General features: G+C 40.5%; 1 protein-coding gene across 1 annotated transcript in view; it reads left to right on the plus strand.

Annotated features, from left to right (window-relative positions):
* LOC113893399 (antigen WC1.1-like) overlaps positions 1-15,893 on the plus strand; it is a 74,971-nt gene that overhangs the window by 51,406 nt on the left and 7,672 nt on the right. The window contains exons 11-15 of the mRNA XM_027543401.1: positions 743-1,051; positions 1,145-1,453; positions 8,760-8,852; positions 8,929-9,246; positions 10,361-10,675. Of these exons, the coding sequence (XP_027399202.1) occupies positions 743-1,051; positions 1,145-1,453; positions 8,760-8,852; positions 8,929-9,246; positions 10,361-10,675 (1,344 nt within the window). The remainder of the gene's footprint in view (positions 1-742; positions 1,052-1,144; positions 1,454-8,759; positions 8,853-8,928; positions 9,247-10,360; positions 10,676-15,893) is intronic.

Here is a 15,893-nt window from a genome sequence, read left to right on the forward strand (position 1 = left end):
CCTTCACATTTGCTAAGAATTCATGTCTAGGATGAAGTAATCACCTAACCCAGTTGTCTTGCATAATCCCACTGAGACTTCACTTTCTCTCAGGTGTGTTCATAAATCCTAGGTTTTTAAGAAAGATGGCTAGCATCATTCCCTTCCTCTCCTATGACTCTCTGAGCTTTCATCATTTCCAAACTTATCTGTGAACAACTTCTTTCACAATTAGGTTACCTAATTGTGACCTAATGCCTGCACTCAGATCCAGCCCACATGATGTTCCCATCCCCAGTGACTTGAATATTGGCTCAGAGAAACGTGCCCAAAATTCTAGCCCCAGAAATTTCAGGATGACATTCTAAACTTCTCTGACTCTTAGGCCTCTGACCTCTCGAATCCCATGATCCTCTTTCACTCTCAGTTAGTTCAGCTATGCACTCACGTTTGAATGTCTACCGCTGTGCAGTTTCTTTGGGCCTTTGTAGTTTCTAGGCCCCCAGATAAGAATTAACATTCCTAACCACTATATATTCTCGGGATTCAGCCATTCCAAACTGACCCTGCAATCCTTCTGGTTATCTCTTCAGAAACTCGCTCATGGAAATGCAATTTGACAATAACAGTCAAATTTTCTCTTCTTATCCCCTTTTATACCACTGCTGGAAAATGTTTTCCCACCATTGCCTGTGAGGTGTTGTTTCCAATTGTCAAGCCAGTTTCATGAACAGTCACTGGGTTTGTTCTTTGTTTCTCTTAGGATTTTTGCGTCTGGCTGGAGGGGATGGACCCTGCTCAGGGCGAGTAGAAGTGCATTCTGGAGAAGCCTGGATCCCAGTGTCTGATGGGAACTTCACACTCCCCACTGCTCAGGTCATCTGTGCAGAGCTGGGGTGTGGCAAGGCTGTGTCTGTCCTGGGACATGTGCCCTTCAGAGAGTCCAATGCCCGGGTCTGGGCTGAAGAGTTCAGGTGTGAGGGAGAGGAGCCTGAGCTCCGGGTCTGCCCCAGAGTGCCCTGTCCAGGGGGCACTTGTCACCACAGTGGAGCTGTTCAGGTTGTCTGTTCAGGTGAGATGCACGTCAGGATTTAGCCTCTGTGTACCCTCACTTCAAGCTAAAAAAGAAATACGATTTTTCTGAAATCCTGTCTGTTTCTATCAGTGTACACAGATGTCCGGCTCATGACAAACAGCTCCTCTCAGTGTGAGGGGCAGGTGGAGATGAACATTTTTGGACAATGGAGAGCACTCTGTGCCTCCCACTGGAGTCTGGCCAATGCCAATGTTGTCTGTCGTCAGCTCGGCTGTGGAGTCGCCATCTCCACCCCAAACAGAGCAGAAGGAAGTGATCAACTCTGGAAAGCCCGATTTCACTGCTCAGGGACTGAGTCCTTCCTGTGGAAATGCCCTGTGACTACCCTGGGTGTTCCTGACTGTTCCCATGGCAACACAGCCTCTGTGATGTGCTCAGGTAAGAGAGGGAAGGTCTGCTATACTTAGGATGCTCCTGGAGTGAAATTTCCCCAGAGCAGAGAGTAAGGGAAAACAGGCTTAAAAAGAAAGATATTCTGTAGTGAAATGTTTAATCTTGTTACTGAACTCGAGTTTCAGCTGCTCATTACTCAAGAATCCAACAGTGAGAGACAAGTGTGGGGCAAAATTAAAGACAGCTTTATTGAGGAAACCAGCTGTTCTGGGGAGACAGAGGACTAGTGTACCAAAGAACCAGCTCCTCCTTGCTAATCAGGAGTGCACAGGTGGAAGTAGGGGACAGGTTACCTGCAGAGTAGCACAGCTAGCTCTGACAATCATCTTGAAATAGGTCTGGTCAGTGTCACCTTTATTGTTTGAATTACAGTTAATCATCAGTTCTAGTGTTGGTTTATTCCCATTTCCTTGAGGCTGATCTTGGAATTGTGTAAGATGAAGATTATGAACTTCCTTGTTGGCTCAGATGGTAAAGAACCTGCTTGCAATGCAAGAGTCTAGGGTTTGATCCCTGGGTTGGAAAGATCCCCTGGAGAAGGAACTGGCTCCCCACTAGTCTGGTCATCAGACTAGTGGGGAGCCAGTTATTTATTGCTACCACCTGTTTGGGATTTCAGTATCTGCAAAATAGCTCAAAAGATATGGCTTAGAATGTTATCTATAGCCCCTGAGAAGGAACTAAAGGTCCTTGACTTTGTTTAGGGTTAAACTATTATTATTTTGTACTATTTGACTGTTTTCCTTTGTTTCTGATTTTTTTTCATTTCTGTGATCAAATTTATTCTTTAGCTAGGTTTTTTTACAAACAGAGGCAGGTGGAGGACATGAGGGTGGTCTGTCCTGAGAAGGCTCTGTAAGGTCCTGCTCCATAGCATTCTCATTGTTCACTCATTTTTTTCAGGGGAAAGAGGTGCTAAGAAATGCTAATAAGTGCTATGTCAGGGAAAGAGATGCCTAGACGAATATTTTTTATGAAACATTATTATTTAAGGATAAAAATAGAGAACAAAGTACAAACAATAAGTGTATACCTAGATCATGTTCTCCGACCCAGATCTACAAAGAGAACATTCACAGCACCACAGAATCACTATCGCCTCCCAATAGCTGTGTCCTCCACTCCAGGGAAGACTGCTTACCTAAGACTTGTACTGCCATAGAATATTTTCTCAGTTTTTGAACTTTATGTAAAATCATACAGTATGTTTTCTTTTGTGTCTAATTTCTTTGACTCCAAACTGTGTTTGAGATTCACTCATAATGCTGTTTATGGCAACATTTCATTCACTTTTATTATTATAGAGTATTCCTTTGAAAGATCACATGACCATGCATTGAACCATTCAACTAATGGCAGAGATTTGAGTTTATTTCCAGTTCTTGACTATTACAAATACAATAGTGCAAATTACCATGATGATGACTTTTGACAAAAGTATTTATTATGACTTTTGTGTGTTTAATTCTTGGTCTTATATTTTTATTTTCTTAATGGTATGCTGTACTTCAATGAGCCAAGTTACTCATCTTTGGTTTGACTTATCAACTTTTTTTTCTGTACATGCAGTGCCTTTTCAGTCAGTCAGTTCGGTTCAATCACTGTCATGTCTGACTCTGCAACCCCATGGACTACAGCATGCCAAGCTTTTCTGTCCTTCACCATCTCCTGGAGCTTGCTCAAGCTCATATCCATTGAGTCGGTGAAACCATCCAGTCATCTGATTCTCTGTCGTCCCCTTCTCCTCCTGCCTTCAATCTTTCTCAGCTTCAGGGTCTTTTCCAATGAGTCAGTTCTTCCCATCATGTGGCCAAAGTATTGGAGCTTCAGCTTCAGCATCAGTTTTTCCAATGAATATTCAGGACTGATTTCCTTTAGGATAGACTGATTGGACCTCCTTGCCATCCAAGGGACTGTCAAGAGTCTTCTCCAACACCACAGTTCAAAAGCATCAATTATTCAGCATTCAGCTTTCTTTATGGTCCAACTCTCACATCCATACATGATTACTGGAAAAATCATAGCTTTGACTAGATGGGCCTTTGTCAGTAATGTCTCTGCTTTTTAATATGTTGACTAGGTTGGTCATAGCTTTTCTTCCAAGCAGCAAGCGTCTTTTAATTTCATGGCTGTAGACATAATCTGCAGTGATTTTGGAGCCCAAGAAAATAAAGTCTGTCCCTGTTTCCCCATCTTTTTGCCATAAAATGATGGGACCAGATGTCATGATATTAGTTTTTTGAATGTTGAGTTTTAAACCAACATTTTCACTCTCCTCTTTCAGTTTCATGATGTATGGCAAAATCAATACAATATTGTAAAGTAAAAAAAGAAAATAACAATAATAAAAAAATTTAAAAATAAATTAAAAAAGAGGCTCTTTAATTTCTGCTCACTTTCTGCCATAAAGGTGGTGTCATCTGCGTATCTGAGGTTATTGATATTTCTCCCAGAAATCTTGACTCCAGTTTGTGCTTCATCCAGCCCAGCATTTTGCATGATGTACTCTGCATATAAATTAAATAAGCAGAGTGACAATATACAGCCTTGGTGTACTTCTGTCTCAGTTTTGAGCTAGTCCATTGATCCAGTCCCTAGAACTCCTTATATTCTTTTTAAATGAACTTTGTCTACTCCAAAATTACAAAAATGTTCTCTGAGAGTATCTCACAGAAGTGTAATTACTTTTTTTTTTTTTTGCATATAATTGTACATTGCTTCTAGGATTGCCATCTGTGTAGGATAAGGGTCAAATATCCTGTTTTCATGTGGGTATCCAGTTGACTCAAAATCTTTTTCTGAAAAGACTATTCCCCACTGCAGTGCCACCTTTGTGATAAGCGAAAGGGCACATATGTCTGAATACAGTTTTTATACTCTCTATTCTGTTCCACTGTATCCTTTGTCTCTCCTTGCACCTGTACCACATTTTCTTTCTTTTTTTTTTTTTAAATTTTATCCGTCGGCCGCACCGAGTCCCGCGGCGCGGCTATAGCACCACCGCAGGTTTCAGTTAGCTTCCCGCAGCTCGCGCAGGCGTACGGACTGCAAACGCGTCCAAGCTCCACATTTTCTTAATTATTGTAATTTTATAGTAAGTCTTGAACCTTCCCTGGTGTCTCAGAGAGTAAAGAATCTTCCTGCAAGGCGGGAGACCTGGGCTTGATCCCTGGGTTGGGAAGATCTCCTGGAGAAGGGCATGACAACCCACTCCAGTATTCTTGCCTGGAGAATCCCCGTGGCCAGAGGAGCCTGGTGGTCTATAGTCTATTGGGTCACAAAGAGTTGGACATGACTGATTGACTAAGCACACATAGTAAGTCTGGGTAACTTTAATTTAAAGAAGTTATGTTGTTGCTTTTCTTGCCAACTGCTTTGGTCAGTCTTGGTTTTTGTATTTTGTATACATTTTCGAGCTGAAGCTCCAATACTTTGGCCACCTGATGCAAAGAGCTGACTCACTAGAAAAGACCCTGATACTAGGAAAGACTGAAGGCAGGAGGAGAAGGGGATGACAGAGGATGAGATGGTTGGATGGCATCACTGACTCAAAAGACATGAGTTTGAGCAAGCTCCAGGAGTTGGTGATGGACAGGGAAGCCTGGTGTGCTGCAGTCCTTGGGGTCACAAAGAGTCAGACACGACTAAGTGACTGAACAACAGCAACATACATTTTGAATCAGCTTGTCATGTTTCAGACAAACAAAAGCACAAGGGAATTTGATTGAGGTTAGATTTAATCTGTATGTAAATTTGAGAATGACTGACTTTGACAACACTGAGTTTCCCAATTCACTGACAAAATATATCCTTTCATTCAGTTAGGTCTTGAATTTCTCTCAGATGTTTTGCACATCTTTAACTAGGTTTTCTCCTAGGCACTTTATGGGTTTGATGTTATTAGTATTTCCTTTAGTGAAGGTTTTCTAGGAATGAATTGTCTATGAACTTTACCTGGATTTCCCAAATGTTAGATTAGCATTTTGCTTTAATCCTTCTTTCTTTCTTTTCTCTCTCTCTCTTGCTCTTGCTTTCCCTTTCTCTCCTTATTTGTTCCCCTCCTGCCCTGTTTTTCCCTGAGTATGTAAAATCTTTCTGGATTAGGTTGCAGACATGATGCTCCTTTATCCTTCCCTCCTAACAACAACAAAAATACTTCTGGGAATTTCCTTACACAACCACAGTTCAGTCAGACCTTTAGAGATGTCAGTCCCAGATGACATCTAAATGCAACCACATGAGAAACCCCAAAGATAGAACTGCCAAGTTGAGTCTTTCCCGAATTACTGACCCGAGAAATCATAAGCAAAATTAAAAACTAAATTCCTTCAACTACTAAGTTTGGGGGGAAACTTTGTTATACAGTATTGTTAACCAGGCACTTACCATGTAAACAGCTTTTCTATATAGAGGAATATTTATCCTCTCATCTTCCATTTTATTATTTCTACTTTATATTAATCTAATGTGCTGATAGATTCATTCTCTAGTTCTTAATTTCAGCTGTTAACTTTTTCAGCTGTAGAAGTTTCATTTGTTTTTGTTATCATTTCTCTGCCAAGACACACATCTTGTTAATTAATTCTTTGAGGACTTTAATCATGGCTATTTAAATTCTCTGTCAGACTATAAAACTCTTAGAGGAAAACATAGGCAGAAGATTCTTTGACATAAATTGCAACAAGATCTTTTTTGACCAACCTTCTGGAGTAAAGAAAATAAAAGCAAAAATAAAGAAATAGGACCCGATTAAACTGAAAAGGTTTTGCATAGCAAAGGAAACCATAAACAGAACAAAAAGACAACTCTCAGAATGGGAGAAAATATTTGCAAATGAAGTAATTAACAAGGGATTAATCTTCAAAATACACAAACAACTCAATATCAACAAACCAAACAATCCAATGAAAAGATGGGGAAAAGACCTAAATAGACATTTTTTCCAGACATACAGATGGCTAACAAATACAACATCACTAACTATTAGAGAGATGCAAGTCAAAACTACAGGCAGGTAACACTTTACACCAGTTAGAATGTCTAATATTAAAAAAACCCACAAATAAATGCTGGAGAGGATGTGCAGAAAAGGGAGTCCTCCTACCTATGAGTATGTAAATTGGTACAACTACTGTGGGTTGCCATGCCCTCCTGCAGGGGACATTCCAACCCAAGGATCAAAGCCAGGTCTCCTGCATTGCAGGCGGATTCTTTACTGTCTGAGCCACCAGACTCAGAAGCCCTACACTATTGATACTAAGTACAAAATAGATATTGCTTGGAGAATCCCATAGACATGGAGCCTGATGGGCTACAATCCAGAGTCAGACACTACTGAAGTGTCTTAGCATGCATGCACATATACATAGATAAATAATAACTTTTTTATAGCACAGGGAACTCTACTCAGTGTTCTGTGGTGACCTAAATAGGAAGTAAATCCAAGAAAGAGGAGATATATATATATATATATATATATATACACATAGATAGATAGATATAAATAGATAGGTAGATAAATAGATAGATAGAGTTGTTGTTTAGTCACTGAGTTGTGTCTGACTCTTTTGTGACCTCATGGACTGCCATGCTCCTTTGTCCATAGGATTTCTCAGGCAAGAATACTGGAGTGGATTACATTTTTTTCTCCAAAGGCTCTTCCCAACCCGGGGATGGAACCCCAGTCTCCTGTTTGGCAGGCAGGTTCTTCACCACTGAGTCACCTGGGAAGCCCACATGTATATGTGTAACTTACTAAATTTGCTGTACAGCAGAAGCTACCACAGCATTGTAAAGCAATTATACTCAAAAGTTAATAAATGAAATAAAATAAATTCTTTGTCAGGTAACTTTAAGAGCCAAATACCCTGGGAAATTTTTTAATGTTTGTTTTTGCTCTGGTTTTCCATGAGATCTCTTTTATATAAGTATTTTTAAAATCACAAACATTGTAGATAAATAATTGTACAACTCCTACAGAAAGGCTTTTTTTTGCTTCTTCTATTTAGGGGTAGATTAAGCTCAACATTCAGAAAACTAAGATCATGGCATCTGGTCCCATCACTTCATGGGAAATAGATGTGGAAACAGTGGAGACAGTGTCACAGTTTATTTTTTGGGGCTCCAAACCACGGAGGATGGTGATTGCAGACATGAAATTAAAAGACACTTACTCCTTGGAAGGAGGGTTGTTACCAACCTAGATAGCATATTCAAAAGCAGAATCATTACTTTGCCAACAAAGGTTCATCTAGTCAAAGTTATGGTTTTTCCAGTAGTCATGTATGGGTGTGAGATTTGGCCTGTGAAGAAAGCTGAGCACCAAAGAATTGATGCTTTTGAACTGTGGTGTTGGAGAAGACTCTTGAGAGTCCCTTGGACTGCAAGGAGATCCAACCAATCCATTCTGAAGGAGATCCAACCAATCCATTCTGAAGGAGATCAGTCCTGGGTGTTGTTTTAAGTATCGTGCCATTGTCAGGACCAGGGCTCTTCATGGAGAAAGGGAACACAAAGATTAATGTAACTTTGCCAGTATGTTCCAGCTTTCATCTCAGCTCCATCACTAGGTCATTATTTATTTTTTTCTTTTCAACTTTAAGTCCATTCTGAAGGAGATCAGTCCTGGGTGTTCTTTAGAAGGAATGATGCTAAAGCTGAAACTCCAGTACTTTGGCCACCTCATGCGAAGAGTTGACTCATTGGAGAAGACTCTGATGCTGGGAGGGATTGGGGGCAAGAGGAGAAGGGGACGACAGAGGATGAGATGGCTGGATGGCATCACAGACTTGACGGACGTGAGTTTGAGTGAACTCTGGGAGTTGGTGAGGACAGGAAGGCCTGGCGTGCTGCAATTCATGGGGTCGCAAAGAGTCGGACACGACTGAGCGACTGAACTCAACTGAACTGAAGGATAGAACAACTTGTTTAACTCATTCTTAGGGCAAAGCTTGGCTTAAAACAGGAATCATGCCATTGTCAGGACCAGGGCTCTTCATGGAGAAAGGGAACACGAAGATTATGGTAACTTTACCAGTATGTTCCAGCTTTCATCTCAGCTCCATCCCTAGGTCATTATTTATTTTTTTTTCTTTTGAACTTTTTACTTTGTATTGGGGTATAGCCAATTAACAATGTTGTTTTAGTTTTGGGAGAACAGCCAGGGACTTGGCCATACATATATATGTACCCATTTTACCCCAAACTTCCCTCCCCTCCTAAAATTATTTAGTTTAACTGACTTTCCTGTTCTTTAACCCTCCCAACCCTCTAATCATCACTGTTTCTTCAGGAAACCAGACCCAGGTGCTGCCCCAGTGCGACCACTTTGTGTCTGAACCAGCAGGATCTGCAGCCTCAGAGGAGAGGGCCCCCTACTGCTCAGGTGAGTGTCCCACAGGACAGAAGACCCTTCTCATTCCCTAGGTCAATGCCCCATTGTCCCATTTCTGTCTCCTCAGACAGCAGGCAGCTCCGCTTGGTGGACGGGGGCAGTCACTGTGCCGGGAGAGTGGAGATCCTTGACCAGGGCTCCTGGGGCACCATCTGTGATGACGGCTGGGACCTGGATGATGCCCGCGTGGTGTGCAGGCAGCTGGGCTGTGGAGAAGCCCTTAATGCCACGGGGTCTGCCCACTTTGGGGCAGGATCAGGGCCCATCTGGCTGGACGACCTGAACTGTGCTGGAAATGAGTCCCAGGTGTGGACGTGCCCTTCCCCCCGGGGCTGGGGGCGGCACGACTGCAGACACAAGGAGGACGCCGGGGTCATCTGCTCAGGTCTGTGCTGCACACTGTCTACAGTTTGGGGGAGGGGTGGGGCCCAGGATGACGGGGGTCTGAACCCTGATGGAGAGATGCTGAAAGGACCAGAGAAGGAGGCTTCCTTCCATGAAGCCTGTCCAGCAGAGGTAAAGACGAGGTGCTTTCACTGCCTCCTGCAGCAGCTGAGATTCTGGTCCTTTCTTCTCAGTAGTGTTTCCTGGCAGAGTCTTTTGTCACAGTTTTTCTTGAAATCAGGGCTCACCCTTCTGGTACATATAGTAGAGACGTCTTAAAGCCACTGTGCTAGTTTTTGCTTGTTCTATAACAAATTGCTACATTGTTAATGGTTTAAAACAACATATTTATTTCCTTACACTTCTGTAGCATAGATGTCCAGCAGGGATCTCACTGGATTGTGATAAAAGTTTCAGCAGGGCCACATCACTTCTGAGCCTCTGGGAAAGAATCTGTTTCCTGTCTTTTCAAGCTTCTAGAAACCGCCTGCCTTCCTTCACTCATAACCCTATATGTTCATCATCAGACCAGTAATGCTCCACCTCTCTAACCATTATCCATATTCACATCTCCCTCTAACCAGAATGAGGAAAAGGATTCCACTTTAAAGGACAGTGAGTCTAAGAATGTGATTAGACTGTGCTCAGGTGGTTAATCTGCCGTATTTCAGGTTACTCTTAGCATCCAAAGGACCATACCGTAATCACATATGTAAAGTCCCTTTTGCCAAATAAGGAAACATAGACACGGGTTCCATGTAGACATCTGTGGGTCCATTACTCTATCTGCCTCCACATTGTCCACATCACACCCCTTTCATACACTCTTTTAGATGTTTTGTCAGGAAGCAGGAGTCAGCTCCCTCTCCCTGCAGGTGTCCTGGTTGGTCTTCCTCAGTTTATATTCACTACTTCATGGTGGTAGAAATATTTAGAAAGACAGACACAGATGGACAAAGTCAGATAAAAAGGAGACAGGTTTGACTCTGGTCATCTAGTGGATTTGCTTCCTCAGCTGGGTCAGAGATGAGTGTTCACAAGTTTGGGGAGAGAGGAAAACCCAGAGCTCTGAGTGGGTTTCTCACTGTGTCCTGTCTCCTCCCTTTCAATCTCAGAGTTCCTGGCCCTCAGGATGGTGAGCGAGGACCAGCAGTGTGCTGGGTGGCTGGAAGTTTTCTACAACGGGACCTGGGGCAGTGTCTGCCGCAGCCCCATGGAAGATATCACTGTGTCCGTGATCTGCAGACAGCTTGGCTGTGGGGACAGTGGAAGTCTCAACACCTCTGTTGGTCTCAGGGAAGGTTCTAGACCCCAGTGGGTAGATTTAATTCAGTGTCGGAAAACGGATACCTCTCTCTGGCAGTGTCCTTCTGGCCCATGGAAATACAGTTCATGCTCTCCAAAGGAGGAAGCCTACATCTCATGTGCAGGTGACTTATGTCTGTTTCTGTGTCTTTCCCAACCCTGTAGGATGTTGTTAGTGAGATTTGATATATTAAAATCTAAGTGATGGGTTTAAATTGAGTTTATAAAATGAAGTTTGGATGGAGCTAATTTAATCTACATGTTCCAAACTTGCTTTATGAAAATTTTTAATTGATATAATTGATACAACATTATTTTTTTGCTGTGTACAACATAATGTTTATATATTTGTGTGTATTGATAAATGATCACTACAGTAAGTCTAGTTATATCTCTATCTATGGATCCATATATATAGATCCATATATATAGTTAAAAATTTTTCTTACATGATGAGAATGTTTAAGATGTATTTTCTTGCCCTCCTTCAAATAGACAATACAGTATTCACCATGCTGTATGTTATAGCTCTTCACCCATTAATTTTATAATTTAAATTTATACCTTTTGATTACCTTTGCCCATACCAAATCCCCCACCTCTGGCAGCCACCAACTACTCAGCATCTCTGAACTTGCTTTTTGTTTTAATATGACACATATAAATGAGATTATATGGTATTTTTCTTTCTCTGTCTGATTTGTTTCACTTAGCATAATGCCCTTGAGGTCCATCCATGTTGTTGAAACTGGCAAGATTTTCTTCTTTTTTATGGGTGGATATAAGTCTATACTACATTTTCTTTATCCATTCATCAGTGAAGACTTACATTGTTTGACTCACATATATTGCTATAAAATACTAAAAGGTAATACTGTTAAAGTGCTGCAGTCAATACGTCAGCAAATTTGGAAGATTCAGCAGTGGCCACTGGACTGGAGAAGGTCAGTTTTCGTTTCAATCTCAAAGAAGGGCAATGCCAATGAATGGTCAAACTACCTCACAATTGTGCTCATTTCACATGCTAGCAAGGTTATGCTCAAAGTCTTTCAAGCTAGGCTTGAGCAGTAAGTGAACTGAGAACTTCCGAGATGTACAAGCTGGGTTTAGAAAAGGCAGAGAAACCAGAGATCAAACTGCCAACATTTGTTGGATCATAGAGTAAGCCAGAGAATTCCAGAAAACATCTGCTCATTGAGTACATAAAGCCTTTGACCATGTGGATCACAATGAACTGTGGAAAATTCTTAAAGAGATGAGAATACCAGGGCACCTTACCTGCCTCCTGAGAAACCTGTATGCAGATCAAAAAGCAGCCGTTGGAACTGGACATGAAAAAACCGACTGGTTCCAAATTGGGAAAAGAGTTCATCAAGGCTGTATATTGTCACCCTGTTTATTTAACTTATATGCAGAGACCATCATAGGAAATGCCAGGCTGGATGAATCACAAGCTGGAATCAAGATTGCTGTGAGAAATATCAACAACCTCAGATATGCAGATGATACCACTCTAATGGCAGAAAGCAAAGAGGAACTAAAGAGCCTCTCATTGAGGGTGAAAGAGGAGAGTGAAAAAGCTGGCTTACAGCTCAACATCTAAAACCTAAGATCATCAGCACTTCATGGCAAAGGGGAGAAAGTGGAAACAGTGACAGATTTTCTTTTCTTGGACTCCCAAATCACTGCTGATGGTGACTGCAGCCATGAGATTAAAAGAGGCTTGTTCCTCTGTGACAAAACTAGACAGAGTATTAAAAAGCAGAGACATCGCTTTGCTGACAAAGGTCCATATGGTCAAAGCTATATTTCTTCCAGTAGTCAAGTCTGGACATGAGAGTCGGGCTATAGAAGAAGCTAAAAAGAGTTGATGCTTTTGAATTGAGGTGCTTCAATGCCGCAATTGAATTGAGAGTTCTTTGTACAGCAAGGAGATAAAACCAATCAATCCTAAAGGAAATCAACCCTGAATAGTCATTGGAAGGACTGATGCTGAAGCTGAAGCTCCAGTACTTAGGCCACCTGATGACAAGAGCTGACTCATTGGAAAAGAGCCTGATGCTGGGAAAGATTGAAGGCAAAAGAAGAAGGGGGCCACAGAGGACGAGATAGTTAGATAGCATCACCAGTTCAGTGGACATGAATTTGAGCAACCTTTGGGAGTTAGTGAAGGACAGAGGAGCCTGGCATGCTGCAGTCCATGGGGTTACAAAGAGTCAGACACAACCTAGCAACTGAACATATGTTGCTGCAATGAACATTGGGTTTTCAAGTTAGTGTTTTTGTTTCCTTCAGATAAATACTCCAAAGTGAAATTCCTAAATCATATGGCAGTTCTATTTTTAATTTTTGATGCACCTCAATACTGTTTCCATAGGAGCTGCATCAACTTACATTCCCTCTAACTGTGCAAAAGCTTTCCTGTCTCTTCACATTCTCCTCAACTCCTGTTATTTCTTCTTTTTGATAAAAGCCTTTCTAGAGGATATGAGGTCATATCTCATTGTGGTTTTGATTTGTATTTTCTGATGATTAATAGTGTTGAGCACGTTTTCATGTACCTATTGGCAAGTTGTATGTATTCTTTAAAAAAATGTCTATTCAGGTTCTCTGCCCATTTTTAAAAAATCAGACTGTTTGTTTTTTGCTACTGAGTTGGAAGAGTTCCTTGTGTATTTTGGATAATAATCCTTACCAGAGATATAATATGCAAATATTTTCTCCAATTCCATTCGTTGATTTTTCACTTTGTTGATGGTTTCCTTAATTGGGCAGAAGCTTTTTAGCCTTATGCCATCACAACTGCTTGTTTTTACTCTTGTTCCCTTTGCTTTTGGTGTCAGATCCAAAAAATCATCACAAAGACTGGTGTTGAGGATTTTATTTTCTGTTTTTTCTTGTAGAAATTTTATGGCTTCAGGACTTGTGATCAAGTCTTTAATCTATTTTGAGTTAATTTTTGTGAATGGTGTAAGACAGTGGTCCAGTTTCATTTTTTGCATGTGGCTGTCCAGTGTTCCCAATGCCATTTACTGAAAAAACTGTCCTTTTCCCAGTGTATATTCTTGGCTTCTTTGTCAAAAATTAATTGACCATAGAAATGTGAGTTTATTTATGGACTCTCTGTTCTGTTCCATTGATCTCTGTGTTCATTTTTATACCATCAACATACTGTTTTGATTAATACAGCTTTGTAATATAGTTTGAAATCAGGAAGCACGACACCTCTAGCTTTATTATTCTTTCTCAAGATTGCTTTGGTATTGAGCGTCTTTTGTGGTTCCATGCAAATTTTAGGATTGTTTCTTCTGTATCTGTGAAAATTTCCATTGGAATTTTGATAAGGATTGCAGTGAATCTGTAGATGCTTTGGGTAGTATGGCCATATTAATAATATTAGATCTTCCAATCCATGAGCACAGAATATCTTTCCCTTTATTTGAGTCACCTTCAGTATCTTTCTTCAATGTGTTTATATTTTTCAGTGTGCAGGTCTTTCACCTCCTTGGTTAAATTTATTCCTAGATATTTTATTCATGTTCATGCAAATGTAAGTAGAATTGTTTTCTCAGATTCTTTTATAGCAGTTTGTTGTTAGTGTAAAGAAATGCATATGATTTTTGTATACAGATTTTTCTTCTACAACTTTACTGAGTGTATTAGTTCTCATATTTTTGCTGAAGTCTTTAGTGTTTTCTACACATAATATCATGAGGGGGTTTCTTTCTTCATGACTCTGATGGTAAAGAATCTGTCTGCAATGCAAGAGACCCGGGTTCAGTCCCTGGGTCGGGAAGATCCCCTGGAGGAAGGAATGGCAACCCACTCCAGTATTCTTGCCTGGAGAATCCCAATGGACAGAGGAGCCTGGCAGGCTGCAGTCCTTGGGGTTGTGAAGAGTCAGACATGACTGAGTGACTAACACTTTCACTTTCCAATCTGCAAATAGTGTGAGTTTTGCCTCTTCCTTTCAGATTTGCATATCTTGATTTTCTTTTTATTGCCTGATGGATCTGGATAGGACTACCAAAACTAAGTTGAATAAAAGTGGTAAGAGTAGACATTTTTGTCTTGTGTCTAATTTCAGAGGAAAAGCTTTTGGTTTTTTATAGTCAAGTATTTTGTTACCTGTGTACTTTTCATATGGCATTAATTATGTTGAGATGCAATCCTTTTATACCTACTTTGTAAAAGAGTTTTTACTGTAAGTGGATATTGAATTTTTCAAACACTTTTTCTGCATCCTTTGAGGATATGATTTTTACCTTCATTTTGTTTATTTGGTGTATCACATTGATTAATTTGTGAATGTTGAACTATCCTTGTATCCTTGGAACAAATATCACTTGATCATGGTGTATGACTCTTGTAGTGTATTGTCAAATTCAGTTTTCTAATATTTTGTTGACGATTTTTGCACCTGTACTTATCAGAGTATTAGCTCGTAATTTTCTTTTCTCATGGTGTCCTTATCTGGCTTTGGTATCAGACTGATGTTGGCTTCATAAAATGAATTTGGAAGTGATCTTTTCTTCTGTTTTTGGAAGAGTTTGAGAAGGCTCCACCACTAAATACTGTTACACTGGGAACTGAGATTTCAGCAGTAAATTTTGAATGAAATAAATAAATGTTGGAGAAGGCGACAAATAGTTAAGCCATAGCACCTTATTCCTTCAACATTTCTCTCTCTGATTCTCTTTCTCCTTCCCTCCCCCTCCACATACACAAACACACACGCCCCGTTCAGGTACACCTTGAATGGTATGCTGGATGTTGCCTGAAACCCATAGCTGAGAGAATGTGGGATCAGATACTTCAAAAGCAGAGGCTCACTCCCTTCCTTGCCTCTCTTTGCTTATCTCTTTGTCTTTTTCATTTGAAGGCCAAAGAGGCATTAAACTATGAGACCTTTTATTGATGATGTTTTTCCTACAATTAAACCCTGTGAATTGAGAGGTGGTAAAGTCTTTGACCATGAAAATGAGCAACCTGCTCACAGAGGTCCTGCCATCGTTTTCTCAGAGGTTCTCTGCATAGAATGGGTAGGAGTTTTGATAGGATGATCTGGAAAGAATATATAAACATTGATAGTTTATGACAGGTACTATTTACCCTTCTGTTTTTTTGAATTTCTACTTCTCTCAGCTTCAATTCTTTTATATATATTTTCAGTCTTTTGTTTATTGTTTCTGCATCTTCTCAATGCAAATTGTTCTAAGTAGGCATTTTTTAACTATTGCAAAAATTTCTGGCTTACTCAGTGTGTACATATATGTGTCCATATATCTTCTCAGAATTCTACTAAGTCTTTCCTGTATACTTTCCTTTTTAAGAGACTCCTAA

The sequence above is a fragment of the Bos indicus x Bos taurus genome, chromosome 5 (genome assembly GCF_003369695.1).
Source record: "Bos indicus x Bos taurus breed Angus x Brahman F1 hybrid chromosome 5, Bos_hybrid_MaternalHap_v2.0, whole genome shotgun sequence".
Lineage (NCBI taxonomy): Eukaryota > Metazoa > Chordata > Mammalia > Artiodactyla > Bovidae > Bos > Bos indicus x Bos taurus.